The 23,971-nt window shown below is 49.5% G+C and overlaps 1 protein-coding gene across 1 annotated transcript in view; it reads left to right on the top strand.

Annotated features, from left to right (window-relative positions):
- The window catches only part of RBBP8NL (RBBP8 N-terminal like), a 61,482-nt gene that overhangs the window by 31,889 nt on the left and 5,622 nt on the right, over nt 1–23,971 (top strand). Inside the window, exons 6-11 of the mRNA XM_048497914.1 lie at nt 3,206–3,278; nt 7,517–7,683; nt 9,999–10,081; nt 12,583–12,746; nt 14,839–15,619; nt 19,551–19,662. Coding sequence (XP_048353871.1) covers nt 3,206–3,278; nt 7,517–7,683; nt 9,999–10,081; nt 12,583–12,746; nt 14,839–15,619; nt 19,551–19,662 — 1,380 coding nt within the window. The remainder of the gene's footprint in view (nt 1–3,205; nt 3,279–7,516; nt 7,684–9,998; nt 10,082–12,582; nt 12,747–14,838; nt 15,620–19,550; nt 19,663–23,971) is intronic.

Below are 23,971 nucleotides of genomic sequence, written 5' to 3'. Positions count from 1 at the left end.
CATCATTTTCAATGTTGGTTATTGTATTTTCTATTGAGTGGGGTTATGTCTGGTATATCTTGTTCCTAATACATTCACCTGCATCTGTGGTTGTATTTTCAGCAGGTGTATCACAGAGAGAAGTCTACTATACATTATGTCCAGCCTTCTCTTATAACAGACTTCTCTCTGGGATACACCTCTGAAGATGCCAGCCACAGATGCAGGCAAAACGTTAGGAACAAGATCTACCAGACCACGGCCACGCAGCCTGTAAAACTCACAACCACCAGTTGAATCTAGTTTTGAAAGCCTTCAACAATACTTTCATTTTTTTTAATGGCCTAGAGCTCCAGATTCTTCCCTTAAATCCACTCCAAAGGAGGTGGATTTAAAGAGAGAACCTGGGAAAATTTGAGTGGGTGCTCTGTCAGGGGAGCAATGTTTAAGCTAACAGTACCACAAACTTTTAGGCTATCTTCAGGAGACTCTCCTGATGAAACCACCCAGGTTTAGTGAAAAGTTTGGTTCAGGAAGCCCAAAGTTATGGGACCTCCTCAAAAAGGGTAGCCCCATCTACCATTAGCTCCCACTGGAAACAATGGGGGATGGGGTCACCCATTTTGGGGGTCCATAACTTTGGACCCCCTGAACCAACTCTTCACCAAACCTGGGTGGTACTCAAAGGCAGACTATCCTTATGATACTACCTAGGTTTAGTGATCTTTGGATTCAGGGGATCCAAAGCTATGGACCCTCAAAATGGTAGCCTCATTTACCATATTAGTCTCCTATTGGAAACACTGGGGGATAAGGCACCCATTTTGGGGGTCCATAACTTTGGACCCCCCTGACCAACTCCCTTTCACCAAACTCCCAAGTCTGGTAACATCAGGAGAGTCACCTGACAATACCCTGAAAGTTTGGTGCTGCTAGCCCTAAAAACTGCAACTTCTGCAGGGCAAAAAAAATGGAAAAAACCGGAAAAATGGCCAGGGAAAGCCATAAATGAACCTGTAATTTTGGTGTGCCCACCACACAGGTATGCCCGGGGCACTTGTCCCTGGATGTCCCCATGTAGTAGCTAACGCCTCTGACTCTGCAGGTGGGCCCACCAGGTGCCTTTGGGAGCTCAATGGCAGGATGTGAAAGCAAGGGTCTCTCTGCTGCTGCTGCTCCCAAGCACCTCCGGTCTGCTGAGCAGCATTTGCAATCTCAGTGATCATGGGAGGATCAAGATTGTGAGCCATAGATCGACTTCTCCTCCATAAATCTGTCCAAGCCCCTTTTAAAGCTATCCAGGTTAGTGGCCATCACCACCTCCTGTGGCAGCATCTTCCAAACACCAATCACACGTTGTGTGAAGAAGTGTTTCCTTTTATTAGTCCTAATTCTTCCCCCCAGCATTTTCAATGAATGCCCCCTGGTTCTAGTATTGTGAGAAAGAGAGAAAAATGTCTCTCTGTTGACATTTTCTACCCCATGCATTATTTTATAGACTTCAATCATATCCCGCCTCAGATGTCTCCTCTCCAAACTAAAGAGTCCCAAACACTGCAGCCTCTCCTCATAAGGAAGGTGCTCCAGTCCCTCAAGCACTTCATACACACACACACACACACACACACACACACACACAGCCGTCATAAGTAGAATCAATTACTTTAAAATAAGTAATTTGATGGGAGTACGTTTAAAGGTATGGAGGAATCAGTACAAGGATGCACCCACTCCAGAAATCACCTCCACGACTGAGGATAGGACAGATGCTCATAAGAGATTGGCTCCGGTGATGGGCAACGGAGGCCTTATTCCTGGTGAAGGGAGCAATGGAGGAGACATCCAGGGTCAGAAGAAGCCACTCTGCTTGAACCTCCAGATTCTAGTTCAGAGAAGGGACTAGGGAGAGTCAGCTGTGGTTATCTCAATTGGGTGCTCACTCAGGAAAGTTTATCCCTTGTTTGGGACACTGTCAGTTCTCTTTTTCTCTCAAGACATTGCATCAATCAAAGATCACTTTCAATCCACTTTCACAATTGTTCGCAAGTGGATTTTGCTATTCCGCACAGTAAAATCCAGCTTCAAAGTGCATTGAAAGTGGATTGAAAGTGCATTATTCTGCATGTATGGAAGGGGCCTCAGTAGAACAAGCCTGATCCACGAAAAGCTGGTGATTCACTAGAGGGAGCTAGATGGTAGTCTGTTTCTTTACAGATAATTTTGAAGCCCATGTTTTTCCCTGAGCAAAATGGAGAACTTCGAAGAATATTTCAAGGCGTGACCCTAGAACACTGCTCTCAGCAGATGTTAGGCGCATTAAAATCAAAGTGCACAGAGGGAGAATCTATTGGGACTTTGCGAGCGTCTGTCACAACTCAGTTATAAAAGCGTTAACTGTCTGTATGTAAACAAGTTGCTGAAGTCACTGTTTATGACCTGATCTATTGATTAGATGTTGGTCAGTGAGACAGCCATTGCTTACACGTTAGTGAGCATGTACATCTTCCCAAGGACCTAGGATGTTAGAGGTATTTGCGTAGAATGTGTGCAGCCTAGAAGTACTGCTTTCTGCAGCATGTGGACTGATGGTCTGTCCAAGTTTAAGCTTTTCAGATGCTTGTTATTATGGTAGATTTCACAGCTGCCAGATCTTTAGCTGGTTGTTGGCCTTCATTACAATTCGAGCCTCACCTAGAGGCCTGGGAAGTTGTAATGTATCGGAGTAGTATTTGTGCAGATCCCAGGAGGAGGAGGAGGAGGAGGAGGAGGAGGAGGAGGAGGAGGAGGAGGAGGAGGAGGATGGGAACAGTAGTCCATAACATCTGGAGGGCCACGAGTTTGACACCTGTGGCGTAGGGCCTACCTTCTAATGCAGCCATTTTCTCCGGGGGGGGGGAGGAGGAGGAGGAGGAGGGGTGGTGGTGGTGGTTTCTCAGCCTCAGTTCCCCATCAATAAAATGGGAGCAATGGAAACCCAGAATTGCAAGAACATGGCCAGGAGTGCCACAATTAAAGATCATGAAGCACTTTGCAAATTGAACTATGCTTTTAAAATTATTGCTAGACATCCAGAAGTGCTGCCTGACAATCCTCTGGATTTGTTTTGACAAGAAAGTGCCAAGTTCCACTCGGCTCTCTGAAATGCGCGTGTCCTCCTATCGCCATCCATCCACAAACACATTCCATTTTCTCTAACAGGGCCATTTCTTACTTTCTCCCATTACAGCCAATGAACTGAATAAGATGAGAGAAGAGAACAAGAAACTGAAGGAAGAGCTGAAGCGTTTCTGCAGTATGGAGTAAGTTCTTCGGCCTTCACCTCCGCTTATCCCTCGGTGTTGCGGCATTCCCAAATGTCACTGTGGGGATGGAATTCCTGAAAGCTGAGGGTTGGGAATTAGAGAGATTCTCCTTCCTTGAGGGCATCTGTGACTCTCTCACCAGAGGCATGGAGCTTCTCTTATGCCAGTACAATGGAGGTGAGCTGGATTCAGGGGTGTACTGGAGGGAAATGGCGCCTGGGGCAAGATCGACCACGAGCACCCCCCCCTGCCCCCGCAGCCCGGCTCCCCTTTTACCCTGACTGAGATATTCGAGGGTCATGACCGATGGTCCTTTCTGGAAATTCACAATCTGCTCTATCATATAAAATGAAACAAGCGAGCATCTCCTGCTCTTGGCTGTTATCCATTTTATATGGTGAGAGTCCACTGGAACATATTGCACCACGAACCCTTCCACAATGAACAAGAGTCACGGCAGGGAATGGTACACCCTCCATTAATTCAAACAATTCTTTTAAGCTGTTCCCGTTCAGGTCAGCAAGGTTTTTGTGAAGACGTTTCAGTGAGATGACACACTGTGTTTCTGAGAAGCCTGCCAGGTCTATTTTTGGAGACAACCAGGCGGACAGGACTCGGGGAAGCTCTGAAAAACTCTGATATCAGTGAGGTTTTGGTTCAGCCAGCAAAATTGTCTGGCAGGGTAGGAGAAAACTCCTAGCCTCCGAACATGTCTTGCTAGGAATGAGACTGCAGATTTTGACACCTACTCTTTAAAGCCTTCTTCTTTTCCTTCTTCTTTTAAAAATTCCAACTAACCCTTCAATCTTGCAGGGTTAGCTACCTCTGCAGGGGTCTGTAACTGATACCTGCGAGCTCTCTCGCTGAAGAAATCCAGACTCTGCATCCAAACTATACATTAGGCACATTTGCATCCATTTCATTGGCTTGGCTTCTGACTCAGCCCTGAAAAGCTCCAGGTATTTCCCAGCCCAGACCTGGCAACCCAGTTACCAACCTCCTGGAATTATGACTGATCTCCTTACAGGGGCGTAGCGGCCATGGGGACATGTGGTGTCATATGTCCCTGGGCGCAGGCTGGTCAGTCACATGGGGGCCCCACCAGCTGAAGGAGCAGCCTGGTGGGGCCAGGCCGAGGGGTGCCCGGCTCCTGTGCTCCCCGCACCCCACTTACCTTAGCCAGTGGCAGACCCGGGCAGTCTGGCAGGGCTGGGCCATGGGGCAGTCCGTGGCAGGATCCTGGCCCAGCTGCTCCTTCAGGTCCTGAGGACCACTGCCACCAGCTAAGGTAAGTAGGGTGCGGGGGGTAGGGGGCACCCGGAGCAGGTGTTGCCCCAGGCACCATTTTCCCTTGGTACGCCTCTGTCTCCTTACTACAGAGATTGATTCCCTTGGAGAAAATGGCTACTTTGTAGGGTGGGCTCTATGGCACCACTCCTGGTTGAGATCCCTCCCTTCCCAAGCCCCACTCTCCCCAAGTTCCACCCCCCCCTAAATCTCCACATATTTCCCAGCCCAGAGTAGCAACCTGGGGGTGGTGATATTTGTTGGCTATATGACATGTGGGAAAGAGATAACCCCCGAACACACAGCCTTGTGTCTCTAATTTAAAGAAGCCCTTTCCGTACAAATCCCCTAAAATGTTTCTAAAACATTTCAATCCCCGCCCCCTTTGCCACAATGTATGTCCGCCCTCACCCCCTCAAAATGATCCATGGCCGCCATTATGTGATTTTTCCTTCTTCTTTTTTTTGAGGTAATGTTGGGTTGATGCTTCAATGCTTCACAGCTTTGTGCTGCAATTCCCTACACCTCACGTACTCAATCCTCTGAAGATTAGCCCCCCAAAACCACAAAAACAAACAGAAATGGTGCCGATAAGCAGGGGAGGGGCAATGGAGTGAGCTCAGGAAATGGTGTCAAGGAGGATGTCCCGGAACGGCACAAAGGTGTGAGAAACATCTTAAAGAGATCGCACAGGCAACTGAAGACGTTTCAACCAAAGACTCGTTTTGAAAGTAGATTTGTTTAAAACATTTTGAGACTGCAAAATAAACATTTAGGGGTAAAAACAGTGCAGGACTCCATGGAGGAAACGTTTTATTTCCTGCCTCGAAATGTTTTAAAAGATTTACGTATAATGGGCTAGTGTCTCTCCTAACTTCTTTCTAAAATTTAAAAAAACCAGGAGATCCAATCACAGGTTAGCGTGTAGGTTACCAGTGCAAGGGTTTGATGACAGGAACTTTTAAAGGAGAAAATACTGGAGAAACTGACCCTATTCTGCAGACCTGCTTTTCCTTCCCCTCTGAAATGCAATGGGAGAAAGTTGTGGCTCTTAAGGGCTCATTCCGCACATGCAGAATAATGCACTTTCAAACTGCTTTCAGTGCTCTTTGAAGCTGTGCAGAATAGCAAAATCCACTTGCAAACAGTTGTGAAAGTGGTTTGAAAATGCATTATTTTCCGTGTGTGGAAGGGGCCAAGGACTAGTTCATTATGATACAAATATCATTAGTAACTTTCTCCTTTGAATGCAAGGTCGTTTCCGCACAGCACAGTTACACCAGGGTAGAGTCGGAATCGTACATACTGGGGCTATTTTATCATGGTTTCTGCCTCCACACAGCTCCTGGGAAGGAGTAGAGGCAGGACCAGGGGGTAATACTCCAGTTTATTCCACACAGCTGGGGTCTTTTGTATTTACCCCGTTGACAAAAGAGAGGAAATGGCTCTCCCACTCCCAACTTTCCCCTTCCTATATGATCCACGCCTCGCTGGCTCCAAAGACAGAGGGAATGGCTCCCCTCCAAAAAGCAGGAAAGTGACAAGGCAGGAAAAAATATACCAGGTCTGCTCCCGTGGTGTTTGCATGGCACTGAGGTCACCCCGGGATCTTTTATAAGAACCACCAAACTGGTGATTTTTTAACATCACGGTGTAAGGGAAATATCATGGGGCAGCACCGGGGCAAGCCCGGGTTAGTGCCGGGAGCCGTGTGGAATTCATGGCTGAACTGGGATATTTTCCCCGCTCACCCCAGGATATTTTGACCATGCAGAAATGGCCCAAGACAGAGTTAAGGATTGTTAGAAGTTCTACAGATTTTTCCCCAAAAAAGGGGGTCTATACGGAGACAAAACACAAATAAGGGCAAGAGTGGAGAATTGGTTTGGTTCCTGCAGTTGGCTGAAGTCCAGCAGCCACTGAGCTCTTTCAAGGCATATCACGGAAGCACACTGGGTAACCTTGGGATAATCCCACCCATTCAGCGTAGCCCTCTTCACAGGGCTGTTGTGAAGATACGTTGCCATGAGTTCCTTGAAGAATTAAACTGTACTAGATAGATAATCACTGGCCCACCTTACAGGGTCGGTGTATGCATAATATTTTTATTAATTTCCTTCTTTAAAAAAATACTGAACATAAAACACATAAAAAAACATTGAAACACATAAGACATCAACAAATATTAACATGTCACAAGTATCAAATGACCCACATTTACAGTTACCCAAACATAATCCATCCTATCACAACTACCCATAACATAAACACATAGCTCAGTACATCTAAATCAGATCAGTTTCTTCACTTTTCTTTGGTAATTTATTCTTTAACTTTATTAAGCTTAAGTATTTATACTAGACTACCCTATTTTTCATTCCATATTTTTAATATTTAACCTACAAATATACCTTATAATCAGTGGTAGGATCCAAAAATTTTAGTAACAGGTTCCCATGGTGGTGGAATTCAAACTGAGGTGTAGCGCCAATGGGGCTGGGCGGGGCATGACGGGGGTGTGGCCGGGCATTCCAGGGGCGGGGCATTCCTGGGCAGGGCTGTGGCAAGGACGCAGCCGCTGCACCAGCCCTTGGGCGGGAAATGAATGCACGCAGGCGCAGGCTGCCACACACCCCGGTGCACCTCCTGCTAGACTGCTTCAAGTTCCGCGCTACTGCTGAGAGGAGGGCGTAACTAAGGCAAAAATCACGTGGCAAAATCACCAATTAGTAACCCCCTCTCGGCACACACAAATAATTAGTAACCTGCTCTCGGGAACCTGTGAGAACCTGCTGGATCCCACCTCTGCTTATAATTCATAATGCTATATATCCTTCATTTTTTAATTTACAGGGTTGGTGTAAAGATCATGACACGTGACGCTTGGAGCAAGCGCAAGCGCCGTACTAATGCTAAGTGTTCTTATTGTTACCTTTTCGCTACTGCAGGGGCAGGACAAAGCCACCGAGGGCTTTATCCAGAGACAGGAGCTCCACCCCAGACTCGCCTTTGCCTTTACTGTCCACACGGATCAGAAAATCCAGCCCTGAGAAAACTGCTAGTCACGACTCAGAAGATGCACGTAGTGAGCCGCTCAGCCATCCACTGGGAGAAGGCGAGTTTCGGGGTTTGGGTCCAGTCGTTTGTTGCATATGTAGGCTTGCCAGCTTCCGGGTCATGGAGATCTCTTGGAATCACGACGGATCTCCAGCCAGCGGGGCGATCCCTCACGATGTTGTGGTTAAGGGCGGTAGGCTCTGGAGCACCAGGTTTGATTCCCCACTCGATCCACGTGAGCGCCAGACTCTTAACTGGTGAACTGGATTTGTTTCCCCGCTCCTCCAACACGAGGTCTGTTCTCTCGAACTCTCTCAGCCCCATTTATCTCACAAGGTTTCTGTTGTGGGGAGAGGAAGGGAAGGAGTTTGTAAGCCACATTGAGTCTCCTTGCAGGAGAGAAAGGCAGCCTGTAATCCCAAACTACTACTACTACTACTACTACTACTACTACTACTACTACTACCAGACTTCAGAGACCAATTCCCCAAGAGAAAATGGCTGCTTTGGAGGGGAGACTGTATAGCATTACAGCCCGGAAAGCTGCTCTCTCCCTTCTTCACACACAAATCTCCAGGAAGATCTCAACCTGGAGTTGGCACCCCTATATATTGGTGTGGGGCAGGGGCATACCGCCCATGGGGACATTGGGTATCCCATATCCCCGGGTGCACGCCATTTTATCATGTGCTGGGGTGCCGCTCACCAGCTGAGTTGTTGGCTATGGCCACAGGCTGGTTTCCCCCACACACACACAGGGAGGCCAGGGAGGGAAGGAGCTGGCCTGCCATCGCGGCAACCACCCGAGCCACCTGTCCGAGCCACCTGCTGCTGAGCCCTGCCCCCCGGCCTCCCTGCTGTCTGATGTAAGTGGGGCATGAGGGGGTGTGGGGAGCCCAGCGTGGGGGGGGCATGGGGAGCTGGTCATGCCCCTGGCACCATTTAGGCCCAGTACGCCTCTGGTGTAGGGTGGCACAGTTCAGTATGTAGACCTGTCCTTTATATTCTGAAATAAGGAAAAGGTTTTTGGAGCCAATACTACCTAGGACAGCTTTTTTGTCCGATGATGAGAAACTGATTTTCTTATTATCGGATATTGATTCCTATGTTTCTTATAAGATGGCTCTCTTTGCCCTGGCGGCTAGGAAACTACGAGCAAAGTATTTAAAAGCTAGTTTGAACTAATGTTGTAAAGTACTGGAGATTAACTTAGACTAGCTGAAGAAGCTGCAAAAACATCTGACGTATTTGATGGCGCATTTTAATTTAGAGATTGCGAACACTAATAATTTATATTTTAATGTAAAACTAAATTATTGTTTTAATTTAAATTATTGTTTTAACTAAGTTACTGTTTTAACTGCATGTATTTTTGTATTGTTATAGCCAATGGCTCAAACAACAATAAATACTTGACTTGACCAGTATGTAGAGTGTAAGATTAGGATATGGGGCAACCCATTTCAATCCCTTGCTCGACCATGGAGGCCTGTCAGGCTGGGTTCCCAACCTCCAGTTTGTATCTGGAGATCTCCCACTATTGCAACTGATCTCCACATGACAGATGTCCGTTCCCCTGGAGAAAATGACTGCATTAGAAGGTAGGGCCAGGTGTCAAACTCGCAGCCCTCCAGATGTTATGGACTACAGTTCCCATCATCCCCTGCCAGCATGATGCTGGCAGGGGATGATGGGAACTGTAGTCCATAACATCTGGAGGGCCGCGAGTTTGACACCTGTGCCCTACAGCATTTCACCCACTAAAGTCCCTCTCCTCCTCAAACCCCGCCCTCCCCAAGCTCCGCCCCCAAAATCTCCATGTATTTTCCCACTCAGGCCTGGCTCCAATACTGCCAGGAAACCTTGGGCTGTTGACAATCTCTCAGCCTAGTCTACCTTCACAAGGTTGTTGTGATGAGGACTAGGGCCCCTTCCGCACATGCAGAATAATGCACTTTCAATCCACTTCCAATCCACTTTGCAGCTGGATCTTTACGGTGCGGGATAGCAACATCCACTCTCTGCAAAACAATTGTGGAAGTGGATTGAACGATAATCGGCACTATTGTCTGCCAAAGTCTTGAAGAAGAGGCCTAAGATGGGAGGAGAGAAGGGGGAAACAACAATGCGGAAAAGCCACTTTATATCTCCCTAATAATTAGCAAAAATCATCAAAGGGTTAACACAGATTGCAGGATATGTGGGGCAACCAATGCCAATTTTATACACATCTGGCGTAGATCAGGCACAGGTCAAATCATCTAAACCACAGGAAACCCACCTTTTCTGGAAACAGTGTTGAAGCATAAAATCTGAAACACTGGAATATTCCGAACTTCAAATGAGTGATGCTGTCTGTCGTCCTTCTTGCAGATCGGTCCCCAAGTCATAGAAATTCTCCAGGTATCAGGATGTCTCCTAACACAATTTTCCAGGGAGAACACATTGCAGAGATGGTAAGAGTATCCTGGACTCTGTATTGATCTTTCCCCCTCAAATTTAATTCTGGACTTTCTACTGACGGCTTTCCTTATCTTGGGCGGAATTAGCAGGAAATATGCCCATGTGAATCTGTTATGGGCATATATTTTCTGAGCGGCAGAGAAAGGGTTAAGCATTCCCTTCTCTCTCCTCTCCTCCATCCACTACAAAGTATCCTCATCCAAAGGATGCTTTACCATTGGAGCCAGTAATTTGGCCCCCATTTGAGGGCAAACGCCAGTTAAAAGAACTGTACAATATTGTGCCAATTGCTGTGCATATTCAGTGGGCAGGTTATGAGAATGCAACAGCTGGTATTGGGTAAGAGTTCAGCATACCTCAGCCTCTGCCCATTCATATTTTTATGTTTTAAGCTTCTGGACCTCAAGACTTCAAAGCATAGCTTGGAAGGGCTGAGCCAAGCTGGATTTCTGCTGTCTCATATTCAGAGGTGGGATCCAGCAGGTTCTCACAGGTTCCCGAGAGTAGGTTACTAATTATTTGTGTGTGCCGAGAGGGGGTTACTAATTGGTGATTTTGCCATGTGATTTTTGCCTTAGTTACGTCCCTCCTCTCAGCAGTAGTGCGCAGAACTTGAAGCAGTCTAGCAGGAGGTGCACCGGCAAGGCGCGTGGCAGCTTCCGCGCCTCGCGCAGGCATTCGCTTTCCCCAACCCAAGTGATCGGGTAACAGTGGCTGCGTCCTTGCCACAGCCCCGCCCAGGAATGCCCCACCCCCCGGAATGTCTCCCGGGCACATGCCCCCCGCTTGTGTCTCCCGCCATTTCGGTCGCCCCATTGGCGCTACGCCACAGTTTGAATCCCACCACCATGGGAACCTGTTACTAAAATTTTTGGATCCCACCACTGCTCATATTACTCTCTCTCCCTTTGACTAGCAGAATTGGGCAAATGTATAAAAGGCCCACTCCGCACAGGCCTAGGGAGCAGTGGGGCACCAGTGTATATGACATTGGTGTAGCCCTCGGACCATTCACACACTTGTGTGCAAGTGGCCCGGGTAGCTGCCATGTCCCACGTCCGCACGTCTGCATGGAGGTGTGCCACTTAAAAAAAACCCTTACCTCCTCTTCCCTGCATAGCTCCGTTGAGCCAAGGGGACATGCCCCCGTGGCCCCTGGCAACACCCCAGGAATCAGAGGGCAGGAGGCACGTCCCCTCAGCCCGACAGAACTACACAGGGAAGAGGAGTACACTTTGTTTGTTTGTTTTAAGCGGCGTGCTGAAAAGACATGGTGCGCACCTGCGGTGCGTTTGCTCGGCACCGGCTGCCCATTGCCACTTTTCAAAAGACTCACTCAGCTAGCAAGTCAGGAAAAGCGCCGTTAGGGGGGCACTGCGGCAGCTTGGTGAACTCCTCCCCCACAACAGTGTTTTTACCGGCGGCACACCGGTCTTTATGGCCCGTGCGGAGTGGGCCGAAAAGATGTAAAATGAAATAAATTTGCGAGAATTCTCTTTTCGTTGCGCAAGATTTTTCTTAAACTGTGTGTCCATGACCATGATTGAAATTGCTTTTTAAAAAACCAGCATTTTTGCTCAAGATGGAACCCCCGCTTTGATGTCACACCTCACAGGGTTACCTGCCTCCAGGTGTGGCCTGTGATTTCCTGGAATTACCGTGAATCCCCTGGTGACAGAGATCAGCTCCTCTGGAGAAATGGGCTGTTTTGGAGGGTGGACAGTACTGCATTATACAATGTTGAGGTTGCGCATCTTCCCAAATCTTGCCCCCCACCCACCCACCAGGGTGTACCCCAGAGGTGGGATCCAGCAGGTTCTCACCAGTTCCCAAGAGGGGGTTACTAATTATTTGTGAGTGCCGAGAGGGGGTTACTAATTGGGTCCGCTTTTCCACCTTCACGCCCTCGCCTCCCCGAGAGGCATACTGCCTTTGAACATGAAGGTTCCATATAGCAATTGAGACTAATAATGTAACTCCCTGAACTGGGTTAATCCCTTTCAGGTACTGCAATTCATGGATTCTCAGCCTTTCGTACCTTTTATCTCACCAGTCTCTATCTAAGAACCTGTGTGTTTCACCATTGCTGTGCTCAGATTTGTGAGTTGGGGCATTTTCTATAATGTGATGATGATTTAGAAATGACCTGGTGCAAAAAAATTTGGGGGGGTCATGGTGGGGTGGCTGCCCATGGGGGGGGCATCCAACTCAGGTTTTGCCCAGGGCTCAGGTTTGCCTAGGTACGCCTCTGCCCCCTTTGCTGAGGGTGGGACTGGCAAGAGAACCTGTTACTAAAATTTTTGGATCCCGCCACTGGTCTACCCCCAAATCTCCAATGATTTCCCGACCCAGAACTGGCAATCACATGCCACAGAAATTTTAAACATAATTTTGTGATTTCCTTGAGCTTGTTAATACCAGATCATCCAGACTCTGCAAACATGCAATCACGCAATTAAAGATTTGTCTTTCACACCTTTTTTCTTTTCCTAAGACTTCTCAGAAGATAGCCAACCAGCTGCACGGATCAATTGCTTTAGTGAGTCCCAGTTTGAGGGCCACCTCTCAGGAAAGGGAAGGTGCCGGGAATACAAGCCCGCCCCTTCAGAGCAAAACGCCGCCCTCCCCTCAGCCAGCTCGAAGTCCCAGCTTCGAAGCGTAAGTATGGTCCAGCGTGGTGTAGTGGTTAAGAGCAGGTGGGGTCTAATCTGGAGAACTGGGTTTGATTCCCCACTCCTTGACCTGAGCAGTGGGGTCTTATCTGGTGAACCAGATTTGTTTCCCAACTCCTACATTCTTGTTGGGTGACTTAGTGCTGGTCACAGTTCTCTCGGAACTCTCTCAGCCCCACCTACCTGTGTGGAGAGGAAGGAAAAGGAGTTTGTGAGCCCCTTTGAGTCTAGCTGGTTTGATATCAATATCCAGTATGGCTTATTTTCAGCATTCATCATCTGTAGATACTTAAATCCAGAGACTGCAGCCATAAACAGCCAAGAAAGATCTTTCTACAAACCTGAGGAAAGCCCCAGGTTTGCATAAAAATCTGAATTCTAAAAACAATACATTGGGAGTAAAATCCTGCAAAATAGTAGAAGCTGAGGGTGTACTCTTGAGAAAGGAAAGCCTTCTAAGGTCTCAATGGCCATGGCAGGGGTTACTAGGCAACTACAACAATATTGTCAGCCTTCATATTTTGACTTCTGCCAGGAAAAGGCTGGCAGGAGAATTGAAAGGACCCCTTTCCAGGCTCATGGAGAATAACATCAGTTCATTGCTACTGATGTCATTATATCTCCAGGAAGGCCTTTCCCAGAAGGTAAGCCTCCCACCAGTTGCCAGTGGTAACCTAGCAACCCTAAATTAGGGGTGGCCAACCTACGGTGCTCCAGATGTTTATGGACTACAATTCCCATCAGCCCCTGCCAGAATGGCCAATTGGGAATTGTTGGCCATGCTGGCAGGGGCTGATGGGAATTGTTGGCCATGCTGGCAGGGGCTAGAGGGAATTGTTGGCCATGCTGACAGGGGCTGATGGGAATTGATGGCCATGCTGGCAGGGGCTGATGGGAATTGTTGGCCATGCTGGCAGGGGCTGATGGGAATTGTTGGCCATGCTGACAGGGGCTGATGGGAATTGTTGGCCATGCTGGCAGGGGCTGATGGGAATTGTTGGCCATGAACATCTGGAGCACCATAGGTTGGTCACCCCTGCCCTAAATGAATCAGGCCAGAAGTCTATCAAGATAAATCTTGTTGGTTCTGACCATCAGTAGTTCTCTAGAGACTCAGGAGATTTTTTACAACCTGGTTCCTTTAGCTGGAGATGTTGGGAACTGAACTGGGACCTTTTACAAACCAACCAGATCCTCTACCACTCCGCCACAGCTCCTCTCCTCAGTTATACTCTGTCTCAGAAAAAGATGTTAGTACAATCAGTTGAGGTGCTGTTGAGAAAATGGTATGCTTCCACATTGGAATATAGTCCTGAAAGAAAATGAGAATTATATTTCATTTTTACCCTCTGCCTTTGTCAAAACTGTTACTTTGTGCATTATTGAACACAGTACTTTGATACAAGAGCATTTATAGTTCATTAAACGACTATCATCAACATGAGTCTTTTGCAGAAAGTTAGGCACTAGGACCCAGATGGAGAATTCTACAGCAAAGAAGGTCTGGCTTGTTGGGTTCTGTGGTGGACGAATATACAACCCTACTAACATCATTTTCTGAGACAGACTAGAGTAGCTTGACCATTCTTCAGTCACGTTTCCTCCTCCCCACCCCTCCCCACCCAGAAAAACTCACTGTAGATTGAAAGCTGGTCCCCAAAATGGAATAAAACTTGAGCTAAAGGGAGATGAGACTCAGATAGGCATTTGCGTGGTGGAAATATTTCAGCCCTCAAAAAGGTCCATGTTTCGAGCAGCAGTGGCGTAGGAGGTTAAGAGCTCGTGTATCTAATCTGGAGGAACCGGGTTTGATTCCCCGCTCTGCCACCTGAGCTGTGGGGGCAGATCTGGGGAATTCAGATTAGACTGTGCACTCCCACACACGCCAGCTGGGTGACCTTGGGCTAGTCACAGCTTCTCGGAGCTCTCTCAGCCCCACCTACCTCACAGGGTGTTTGTTGTGAGGGGGGAAGGGCAAGGAGATCGTAAGCCCCTTTGAGTTTCCTGCAGGAGAGAAAGGGGGGGATATAAATCCAAACTCTTCTTCTTCTTCTACTTAAAATAAATATTTGTTCCAGTTACTCAAGAGCAAGCAAAGCCGACGGCCGTGAAACTGCATCATCCTATGAAACCCTGAAGCTTGCCAGGAAAGAGCAACTTTGCTTCCTCAACGAACACTTTGCCTTCCGCCATCTTGGTCTTCGGAAAAATCCCGGAAGCCGGGACAGCACTTTCCCTCACCACTTGTTCACAGCCAGGGAAGGGGGAGGCAAAACGCGGCCCCAGTATGAGTGGGAAGACCAGGCCTCCATTTTGGATCTCCCCGGCACCATGGTGTACATGAAGGACTCCCATTTGGAGAACAGACTCCCGTTTCTTCAGCACCCAGAGAAGCTCCAGTATCTACTGGCGCAACAAGAGCTGAAGGCCAGAATGGAAGTCAGCTTCAACCCCTCCCAAAACAGATCCCCCTCTCCGTTGCTGACACCGGACAAGGAATGCAAAAAGGAAAAACTATCTTGGGAAGATCCTGCTGATGGGGTGAGAGGGAAATGGATCTGGATTAACAGGGAAGACCTGGAACACACAGAGAAGGCAGAGACTGTGAGGGAGTATCTCACTGAAGCACCTCTGGACCTATCAGATTACGGCAGAGGCAGGGAGAACCTGAAAGTCAGTAGCTGGCAACAGCCCTGCATGAAACGTGAGGCTGAGAGTCCCAGTCAAGAGCTGAGGGGAAGCCCCGTTCCACAGAAAGCGTGCTCCTTCAGCCAGCTCCAAGCAGCTAGACATCTCCAGGAGAGCACCGAGCCAGAGAAGCTCATTATCAAAACCCAAGAGGCTATAGCAGCATCTTTGGTAAGACCAATATGTATTTTGTTAACCCTTTTCTCGCTGTATATTTGCTGTGGTGTAGTGGTGAAGAGCAGGTGGATTCTAATCTGGAGAACCGGGTTTGATTCCCCACTCCTCCCCCTGAGTGGTGGAGTCTTATCTCGTGAACCAGATGTGTTTCTGCACTCCTACATTCCTGCTGGGTGACCTTGGGCTAGTCACAGTGCTTCGGAACTCTCTCAGCCCCACTTACCTCACAAGGTGTCTGTTATGGGGAGAGGAAGGGAAAGGAGCTTGTAAGCCACCTTGAGTCTCCTCACAGGAGAGAAAGATGGGGTATTAATCCAAACTCCTCCTCCACTGCTGACTCCTCCTCCTCCTCCTCTCCTTCTTCTCCTTCTTTCTGCCACTTTAGCTGTACAAAGTGTTTTATTTGTTTATTCAGTTTATGAGAGGCTGTTCTTCAAAGGTGCCAGGGCGTGGTGCAACACCATTTTAAAAAATACAATGAAATCTCATTAAATTAATCAATTTCAATAAGATAGCACCATAAACCATTTAAGGGGAGGATAATAAATACCATATCTACTCCAGAGGTGGGATCCAGCAGGTTCTCACAGGTTCCCGAGAGTAGGTTACTAATTATTTGTGTGTGCCGAGAGGGGGTTACTAATTGGTGATTTTGCCACGTGATCTTTGCCTTAGTTACGCCCTCCTCTCAGCAGTAGCGCGCAGAACTTGAAGCAGTCTAGCAGGAGGTGCACCGGCGTGCGTGGCAGCCTGCGCCTGCGTGCATTTATTTCCCACCCAAGGACCGGCGCAGCGGCTGCGTCCTTGCCACAGCCCCGCCCAGGAATGCCCCACCCCCTGGAATGCCCGACCACACCCCCATCGTGCCCCGCCCAGCCCAATTGGCGCTACGCCACAGTTTGAATCCCACCACCATGGGAACCTGTTACTAAAAATTTTGGATCCCACCACTGATCTACTCCAAATGCATAGGCCGATTACCCACTGCAGGCTGTTCCCCACCCTTGCCCTGCTTTGGTGTGAAAAATCACACTAGAAGTGCTCTCACTTTCCCCACTGAAAGTATGCGTGGGGCAAGAGGAAGTGCATTGGGACAAGAAATCTTGCCCTGACGTGCCTCCTCTCTTGGGCACCACAAAGAGGAAGTGTGTTAGGACAAGATTTTTTGCCCCAATGCGCCTTTTTCAGCATCTTTCACGTCCTCAATTGCAACTTGATTCCTACAGTGGGTACTTGAGGGGGGGGCCTTGGCTTAGACTAGAGCAGTGGTGGCGAACCTATGGCACGGGTGCCAGAGGTGGCACTCAGAGCCCTCTCTGTGGGCACGCGCCCACAGAGTTCATCATGTGGGAGGGGGGTGGAAAATCACCCCACACACACAAACACATCTAGGCTGGCCTGGGCATGATCCTTTACCTGGGAGTAAGCTCGGTTGCTGGCAATGGGGCTTGCTTCTGAGTAAACCCTCCTAGGATCGTGATTCACCCATTTGAAGCGTTGCACGGTTGCTTCACCAAGCTTACTCCTGAGTAATGCGTGCCTTGGAGCCAACCGTTTTTTCTAAACTAAAACCTCAGTATTCAGGTTAAATTGCCGTGTTGGCACTTTGCGATAAATAAGTGGGTTTTGGGTTGCAATTTGGGCACTCGGTCTCGAAAAGGTTCGCCATCACTGGACTAGAGTAACTCTGCATAGGATCGTACTATGAATGGCCTTACAGAGCTGTTTGATACACTGCAGAGTACAGAAGTTGGGTATTATCTCCTCCCGCTGTGTCAAACATAACACAGTGCAATCCTGTGCAATTACAGTGGAACCTCAGTTTTTGTCGATAATCAGTCCAGGAAACCTCAGCGAAATCTGAAACCGACAAAAAATGAGGCAAACACTGGAAAGCAATGGAACTGCGTGGGTCGGCGTTTGATGTCGCAAAATTAGCGCGCACGCGCCAACAAAATCTGACTAAAACCAAGACAAAATTTTCAGGGAAAGAATCGACGAGAACCGAAACCGACGAAAACCGAGGCTCCACTGTACTCCACTCTAAGCCCATTGAAATGAATGGGCTTTGACTGGAGTAACTCTCTTTAGGATTACATTGGCCCTTTGTTTATCCCTTGTTTTGGGACACTCAGGCCCCTTCCGCACATGCAGAATAAATCACTTTCACTCCACTTTCACAATTGTTCGCAAGTGGATTTTGCTCTTCCACACAGCACAACCCAGCTGCAAAGTGCACTGAAAGTGGATTGAAAGTGCATTATTCTGCATGTGCGGAAGGGGCCATTGACAGCCAAGCATGAGAAGTGGGTTCATTTCTGTTCCTCCAACATGTCCTTCCAAGCCAGTGTATTCATTGCTGTTTTTAATGTTTCTCGTGTGTTCTAACTCTACTTTTTCAAATTGTTTTAATGAAAGGTGTTTGGGGACTGACTGGCTCTATTTTAATGTTTCGAAAGTCTGATTTTTTGTTTTTGTTTTTATAAGATCATTTTTATTGTATAGAATATTTGTACATTTGTTATGTTCCATATCTTCATTCCATCTATACATTTTTCCATTTTCTCCCCGTCTCTTTTCTTCTATTGGTTATTTCCCGCCAGCAGTAGGAGATTCATTCTTCTTATTCTCTTATTCCATAGTTCTTCGTTAAATCCGGCTTCTTCCATCCATTTTTCATACACTGTCCATAGCTTCATGATATCGCTCTATTTTTCTTCTTTTCCATAAAATGTTTTTTGCTTTTCCAGTCTCTCAGAGATCTCTTTCTAACTGTATTTCTTGTTCCCAGATGTATTCCCAATCCATTTTGAAACTGTCCACTTTTTTTTGTTATTATCTTTTCCAGCCTAACTTCAACACCGCGTGTGCTGCTCTTAATCATTATTTTATACATTGGTTCCAAAACTCTCTGTTCAATTCTTATATCCCTCTATATTATCCCCACAATTAGTAAATCTTTTATTTACATCAATTCTCTTACTTCTTACCAACTGTTCTACATATTTCAAAATATTCTCCCAAAACTTTTTTTCACCACTTTGCATTTTATCCACATATGAATATAATATGCTCCTCTTTTCTCCACACAATGCCAAACATTTTGGGCTTAACTCCTTTAATCATATAGGCTAGTTGTAAATTGGGTTCTGCAAAAATTCATTTTTTAAGTAAAACCTTTCTTTCTAGTTCCACATATTTTTCAATCTTTAACTTCTTCATATTGTCCATAATTCTTTCTATTTTTTCTTCTTCTAAAAAATTATCTTTCTCCCATTTTTGTTTCAAAATTCTTATCATAAATTCTTTATCCTCTACCATATACTTGTATACTGATCCTATAATCTTCCCTTTTAATATTTCATGGAGTCTTAGCCATTGATTTATTATACAGTCACCTTTTATTCTAAATTTCCTTAATTTTTCCCATAACCCTCTTATTGCCAGCCAATTCTCTCTCCCTCCCAATTCTATTAGGTTTTGTAATGGTATAATTTCTCCTTCATGAACTAAATCAGACACTTTATGTATTCCTTTTTCTTTCAATTTTCTTATAATTTTCCCACCTTCTAAGTGTGTGATTTTTTGTTGTGCCTGTTTTAAACTGTGGGCTTTGTGAAAGCAGAAGGGGTGGTCACAGGTTTTGCAAATAATAAATTAAAAAATGTATGGTACTCGGTTCCGATCAGGATTATAGCATGCTTGAGGAAGGGGTTTAAACCTTCCCCCCCCCACCCCCCCACACACACTATTTTCCTAACACAGTTCCTGGCAGGGGACTGTTCCCTGGGAAATACTTGAGTTTCCTCATCAGGTTTAATTATCACACTGGGCCTCATTATAGTGTGTGTACAGGATGAGAATATGCAGCATTTCTTGCTGGAGGTCAGCCTCTGACAGATGAGTCAATTTTGATGCCCCGCAGATCTCTACGGTACAAGAACATCCCATTGACAAGACAGTTGCAAGCGATACAGATGCTGATCTAGAGGAAAAGATGCCTTTTAGCGCACAGAAGCAAGAAACGGATGAACCAGGTAAATAAATTCAGCATCTAACGCAGAATTTCTGCTTCCATTTCATTTTTTTTGTAGCTCCCTTGGCTGCAAAGTAAAGTCCAGGGAATGGTCCAAAGGCACATTCTACGTCAACCTTGCTAAGCAACTTGATTTTAGTCGGCCTAGATGGGAGACCTCCTGGGGATTATGCATATTCTTCCTTGGGCTTGAAGGGAGAAATGTGGAATATAAATGTAAACAATGAACAATTAATGGCACTTTCAGGTTAATCCCAATCAGGAAATCACGTAAATCAGGAAATCACGTAAATCAGGAAATCACGTAAAGCAATTCATCAGTAGATCTTGTCCCAATTATCCAAGTCCAGATTCCATCCAGGCTGGACTACTGCTGTGTGTGCCACATCAGGGCTGCCCTTGAAGGTTGTTTAAAAGCTTCAATTAGTCCAAAACACAGCTGGGGGAGGGGGGATGCTTGCAAACATGAGCTATAGGTACCATATGTTTTAAAAGATTTCTACTTGCTACCAGTTTGCTTCTGGCTCAGTGCCTTTAAAGAATGACACGCTGCAGGACCAACATATTTCAGGAACTACTTGTCCAATTTTATCCCGTTTCAGTGGCAAATTAGATAAGCACTTGGGGCAGAGATTTCTCCATTGGAATTTTGGAACTCCTTCGCCAGTGAGAGTCTCCTGGTACAAATCTGTCCTTTTGCTAATATTTTCCCCCTGCTTTATTCATATTGGATCTTCTTAATTTTTTTTTAACAACTGAACATTTGTTTTATCTTTTCTGTCTCTTACTGGATTTTATTTAATTGAAGGTTTGAATTGAGTGTTCCTGGTTGTAGGTTTCCAACTTTTAATTATTTTACAGAGGCGTATCTAGGGAAAATGGAGCCCCGGGCAAAACCCCTGAGTTTTACCTTTCTCTTGCCTTGAAAACCCCATGAAGAGTTACCAGAAGTCAGTTGCTACTTGATGACACTTAATTATTGCCTTGGCCTGGATGGTCTAGGTTAGCCAGATATCTTCAGATCTCAAAAGCTAAGCAGCATTGGCTATGGTTAGTGCTTGGATGAAAGACCACCAAGGAAATCCAGGTTTACTACACAGAGACAGGCAGTGACAAACCACCGCTGTCATCTCTCGCTTGAAAAACCTTTTGGGGTCAACAGAGTTCAGCTGTGACTGGATGGCAGTTTCCACCAGGAGAAAACTGCCTTGTGTTTCAGATTCTCTTCACATCTATGAAACCTACAAATATAACATTTGATTACATCCTTTGCTTGTGTGTTTCTGCAAAAATTAGGGCCAGTGGAGTCTCTGCCTAGGGACAAGGGGTACCCGGGCACCACTCTTTCTCTACACATGGGGCTAAAAATCGCATTTCCCATGTGACCAGGAAGTCCTGTTGTCTGGTCAGTTACAAGCTTGCCTCGATCCACCCGGTAGGCATCGCAGGCAAAACTGTAGGCAGCAGAACTTCCTGCTGCCTCCAAGCGCCCTCAACCCCACCCTGGACTCCCCCCTCCCTTCCTCCCCCCCCTGCCAGCTGGGCTCCCAGCCGGCAGCCGGCAGTCTCTTCTATCCCACCCCTTCCTGCTCCCCAAGCCCCACCTCCTGGCCTCAGTGCTTATAAAAGAAGGTCTGCTCCACCGGGACTGTAGTCTCTTCTGGCCTGCCCGGAGGGGAGGTCAGAAGAGACTGCAGGCTGCCAGCTGGGAGCCCAGCCAGCAAGGGGAGTCTATCGGGGGGAGGTGGGCACCCTAGACCTTGCCCATGTCTATGGTGACATGGGCGGGGTTGAGGGCAGTGGGGGTGGAGCCTGGGGCATCAGGAGGCGGAGCTAGGGTAGTGGCGGGGCAGAGCGTGGGGGGCCTGGAGGGCGTCCTAGAGACAATTTGTCTCCAGGCACCATTTACCCCTACCCCTAGTACGCTTCTGATTAGGGCCATCTTTCTTGCATGAAAAAATTAGCTGCTTCTTTGCTCCATAATTAGGAGAACCACCAAATCTTCCAGCTGAGCTGGAAAGTAAACTTCGCCAGGATGGGTTGGTCTCTGAATGTGTCAGAACATTTTGGGAGCATCTACATCAGACCAGAGAATCCGGATTTTGTAGCCATGCTGCAAAGGAAATTTTGTTGTTAAATGTGCACTGGTTTCCATATAAGAAGACTTAATCAGCTCAGAAAGATCGCTCCCCTGACTGAAATCTGGCTGGGAGAAAAAGCAAAAGAATCTGTTGAATTGTCATTCAAACATTGAAAGAAACCTTCAGATAGCCACCTTGTGGTTCCTACTTTACCTGAGCCCCCAAAGCAGTTTCTGAATTCCAATGAAATAGTCAGACAGGTCAGTTCTATTCATTTATACCCTGTCTTTGTCCCCAAAGGGACGCCAAAGCAACTTACATTCTTCTCTGTTCTATTTTCTCCTCACAACAACCTTATCAGAAAGGTTACCTTCAGAATACATGACTTGCCTAAGGTCACCCAGCAAGCTTTCATGACTGAGTTAGAAGTCAACCAGGGGTCGCTCAGATTCTAGCCCAGCATTCTAACACCTGCACCACATTGGAGCTCTGTAACATATGCTAGGTCCTGCATCACCACTGTGATGATGCTAATAGAAGGATGCTGAACTATTACAGGATAGAACCATAGAATCATAGAGTTGGAAGAGACCACAAGGGCCATCAAGTCCAACTCCCTGCAATGCAGGAACACACAATCGAAGCACTCCTGACAGAAGGCCGTCCAGCCTCTCTTTAAAAACCTCAAAAGAAGGAGACTCCATCACATTCTGAGGTAATGCATTCCACAGTTGAACAACCATGACAGAAAGTTCTTCCTGATGTTTATGTGGAATCTCTTTTCCTTCACTTTGAACCCATTACTCCTGGTCCTAGTCCCGTGGTGGCGAACCTTTGGCACTCCAGATGTTATGGACTACAATTCCCATCAGCCCCTGCCAGCATGGCCAATTGGCAGGGGCTGATGGGAATTGTAGTCCCCCCACCCCCCCCCCCCCCCACCCCCCCCCCCCCCCACCCCCCCCCCCCCCCACCCCCCCCCCCCCCCACCCCCCCCCCCCCCCACCCCCCCCCCCCCCCACCCCCCCCCCCCCCCACCCCCCCCCCCCCCCACCCCCCCCCCCCCCCACCCCCCCCCCCCCCCACCCCCCCCCCCCCCCACCCCCCCCCCCCCCCACCCCCCCCCCCCCCCACCCCCCCCCCCCCCCACCCCCCCCCCCCCCCACCCCCCCCCCCCCCCACCCCCCCCCCCCCCCACCCCCCCCCCCCCCCACCCCCCCCCCCCCCCACCCCCCCCCCCCCCCACCCCCCCCCCCCCCCACCCCCCCCCCCCCCCACCCCCCCCCCCCCCCACCCCCCCCCCCCCCCACCCCCCCCCCCCCCCACCCCCCCCCCCCCCCACCCCCCCCCCCCCCCACCCCCCCCCCCCCCCACCCCCCCCCCCCCCCACCCCCCCCCCCCCCCACCCCCCCCCCCCCCCACCCCCCCCCCCCCCCACCCCCCCCCCCCCCCACCCCCCCCCCCCCCCACCCCCCCCCCCCCCCACCCCCCCCCCCCCCCACCCCCCCCCCCCCCCACCCCCCCCCCCCCCCACCCCCCCCCCCCCCCACCCCCCCCCCCCCCCACCCCCCCCCCCCCCCACCCCCCCCCCCCCCCACCCCCCCCCCCCCCCACCCCCCCCCCCCCCCACCCCCCCCCCCCCCCACCCCCCCCCCCCCCCACCCCCCCCCCCCCCCACCCCCCCCCCCCCCCACCCCCCCCCCCCCCCACCCCCCCCCCCCCCCACCCCCCCCCCCCCCCACCCCCCCCCCCCCCCACCCCCCCCCCCCCCCACCCCCCCCCCCCCCCACCCCCCCCCCCCCCCACCCCCCCCCCCCCCCACCCCCCCCCCCCCCCACCCCCCCCCCCCCCCACCCCCCCCCCCCCCCACCCCCCCCCCCCCCCACCCCCCCCCCCCCCCACCCCCCCCCCCCCCCACCCCCCCCCCCCCCCACCCCCCCCCCCCCCCACCCCCCCCCCCCCCCACCCCCCCCCCCCCCCACCCCCCCCCCCCCCCACCCCCCCCCCCCCCCACCCCCCCCCCCCCCCACCCCCCCCCCCCCCCACCCCCCCCCCCCCCCACCCCCCCCCCCCCCCACCCCCCCCCCCCCCCACCCCCCCCCCCCCCCACCCCCCCCCCCCCCCACCCCCCCCCCCCCCCACCCCCCCCCCCCCCCACCCCCCCCCCCCCCCACCCCCCCCCCCCCCCACCCCCCCCCCCCCCCACCCCCCCCCCCCCCCACCCCCCCC

The sequence above is a fragment of the Sphaerodactylus townsendi genome, linkage group LG05, assembly GCF_021028975.2.
Source record: "Sphaerodactylus townsendi isolate TG3544 linkage group LG05, MPM_Stown_v2.3, whole genome shotgun sequence".
Taxonomy (NCBI): Eukaryota; Metazoa; Chordata; class Lepidosauria; order Squamata; family Sphaerodactylidae; genus Sphaerodactylus; species Sphaerodactylus townsendi.
The sequence above is the reverse complement of the archived record's forward strand: the minus strand, read 5'-3'. Positions and strand labels throughout refer to the sequence as shown.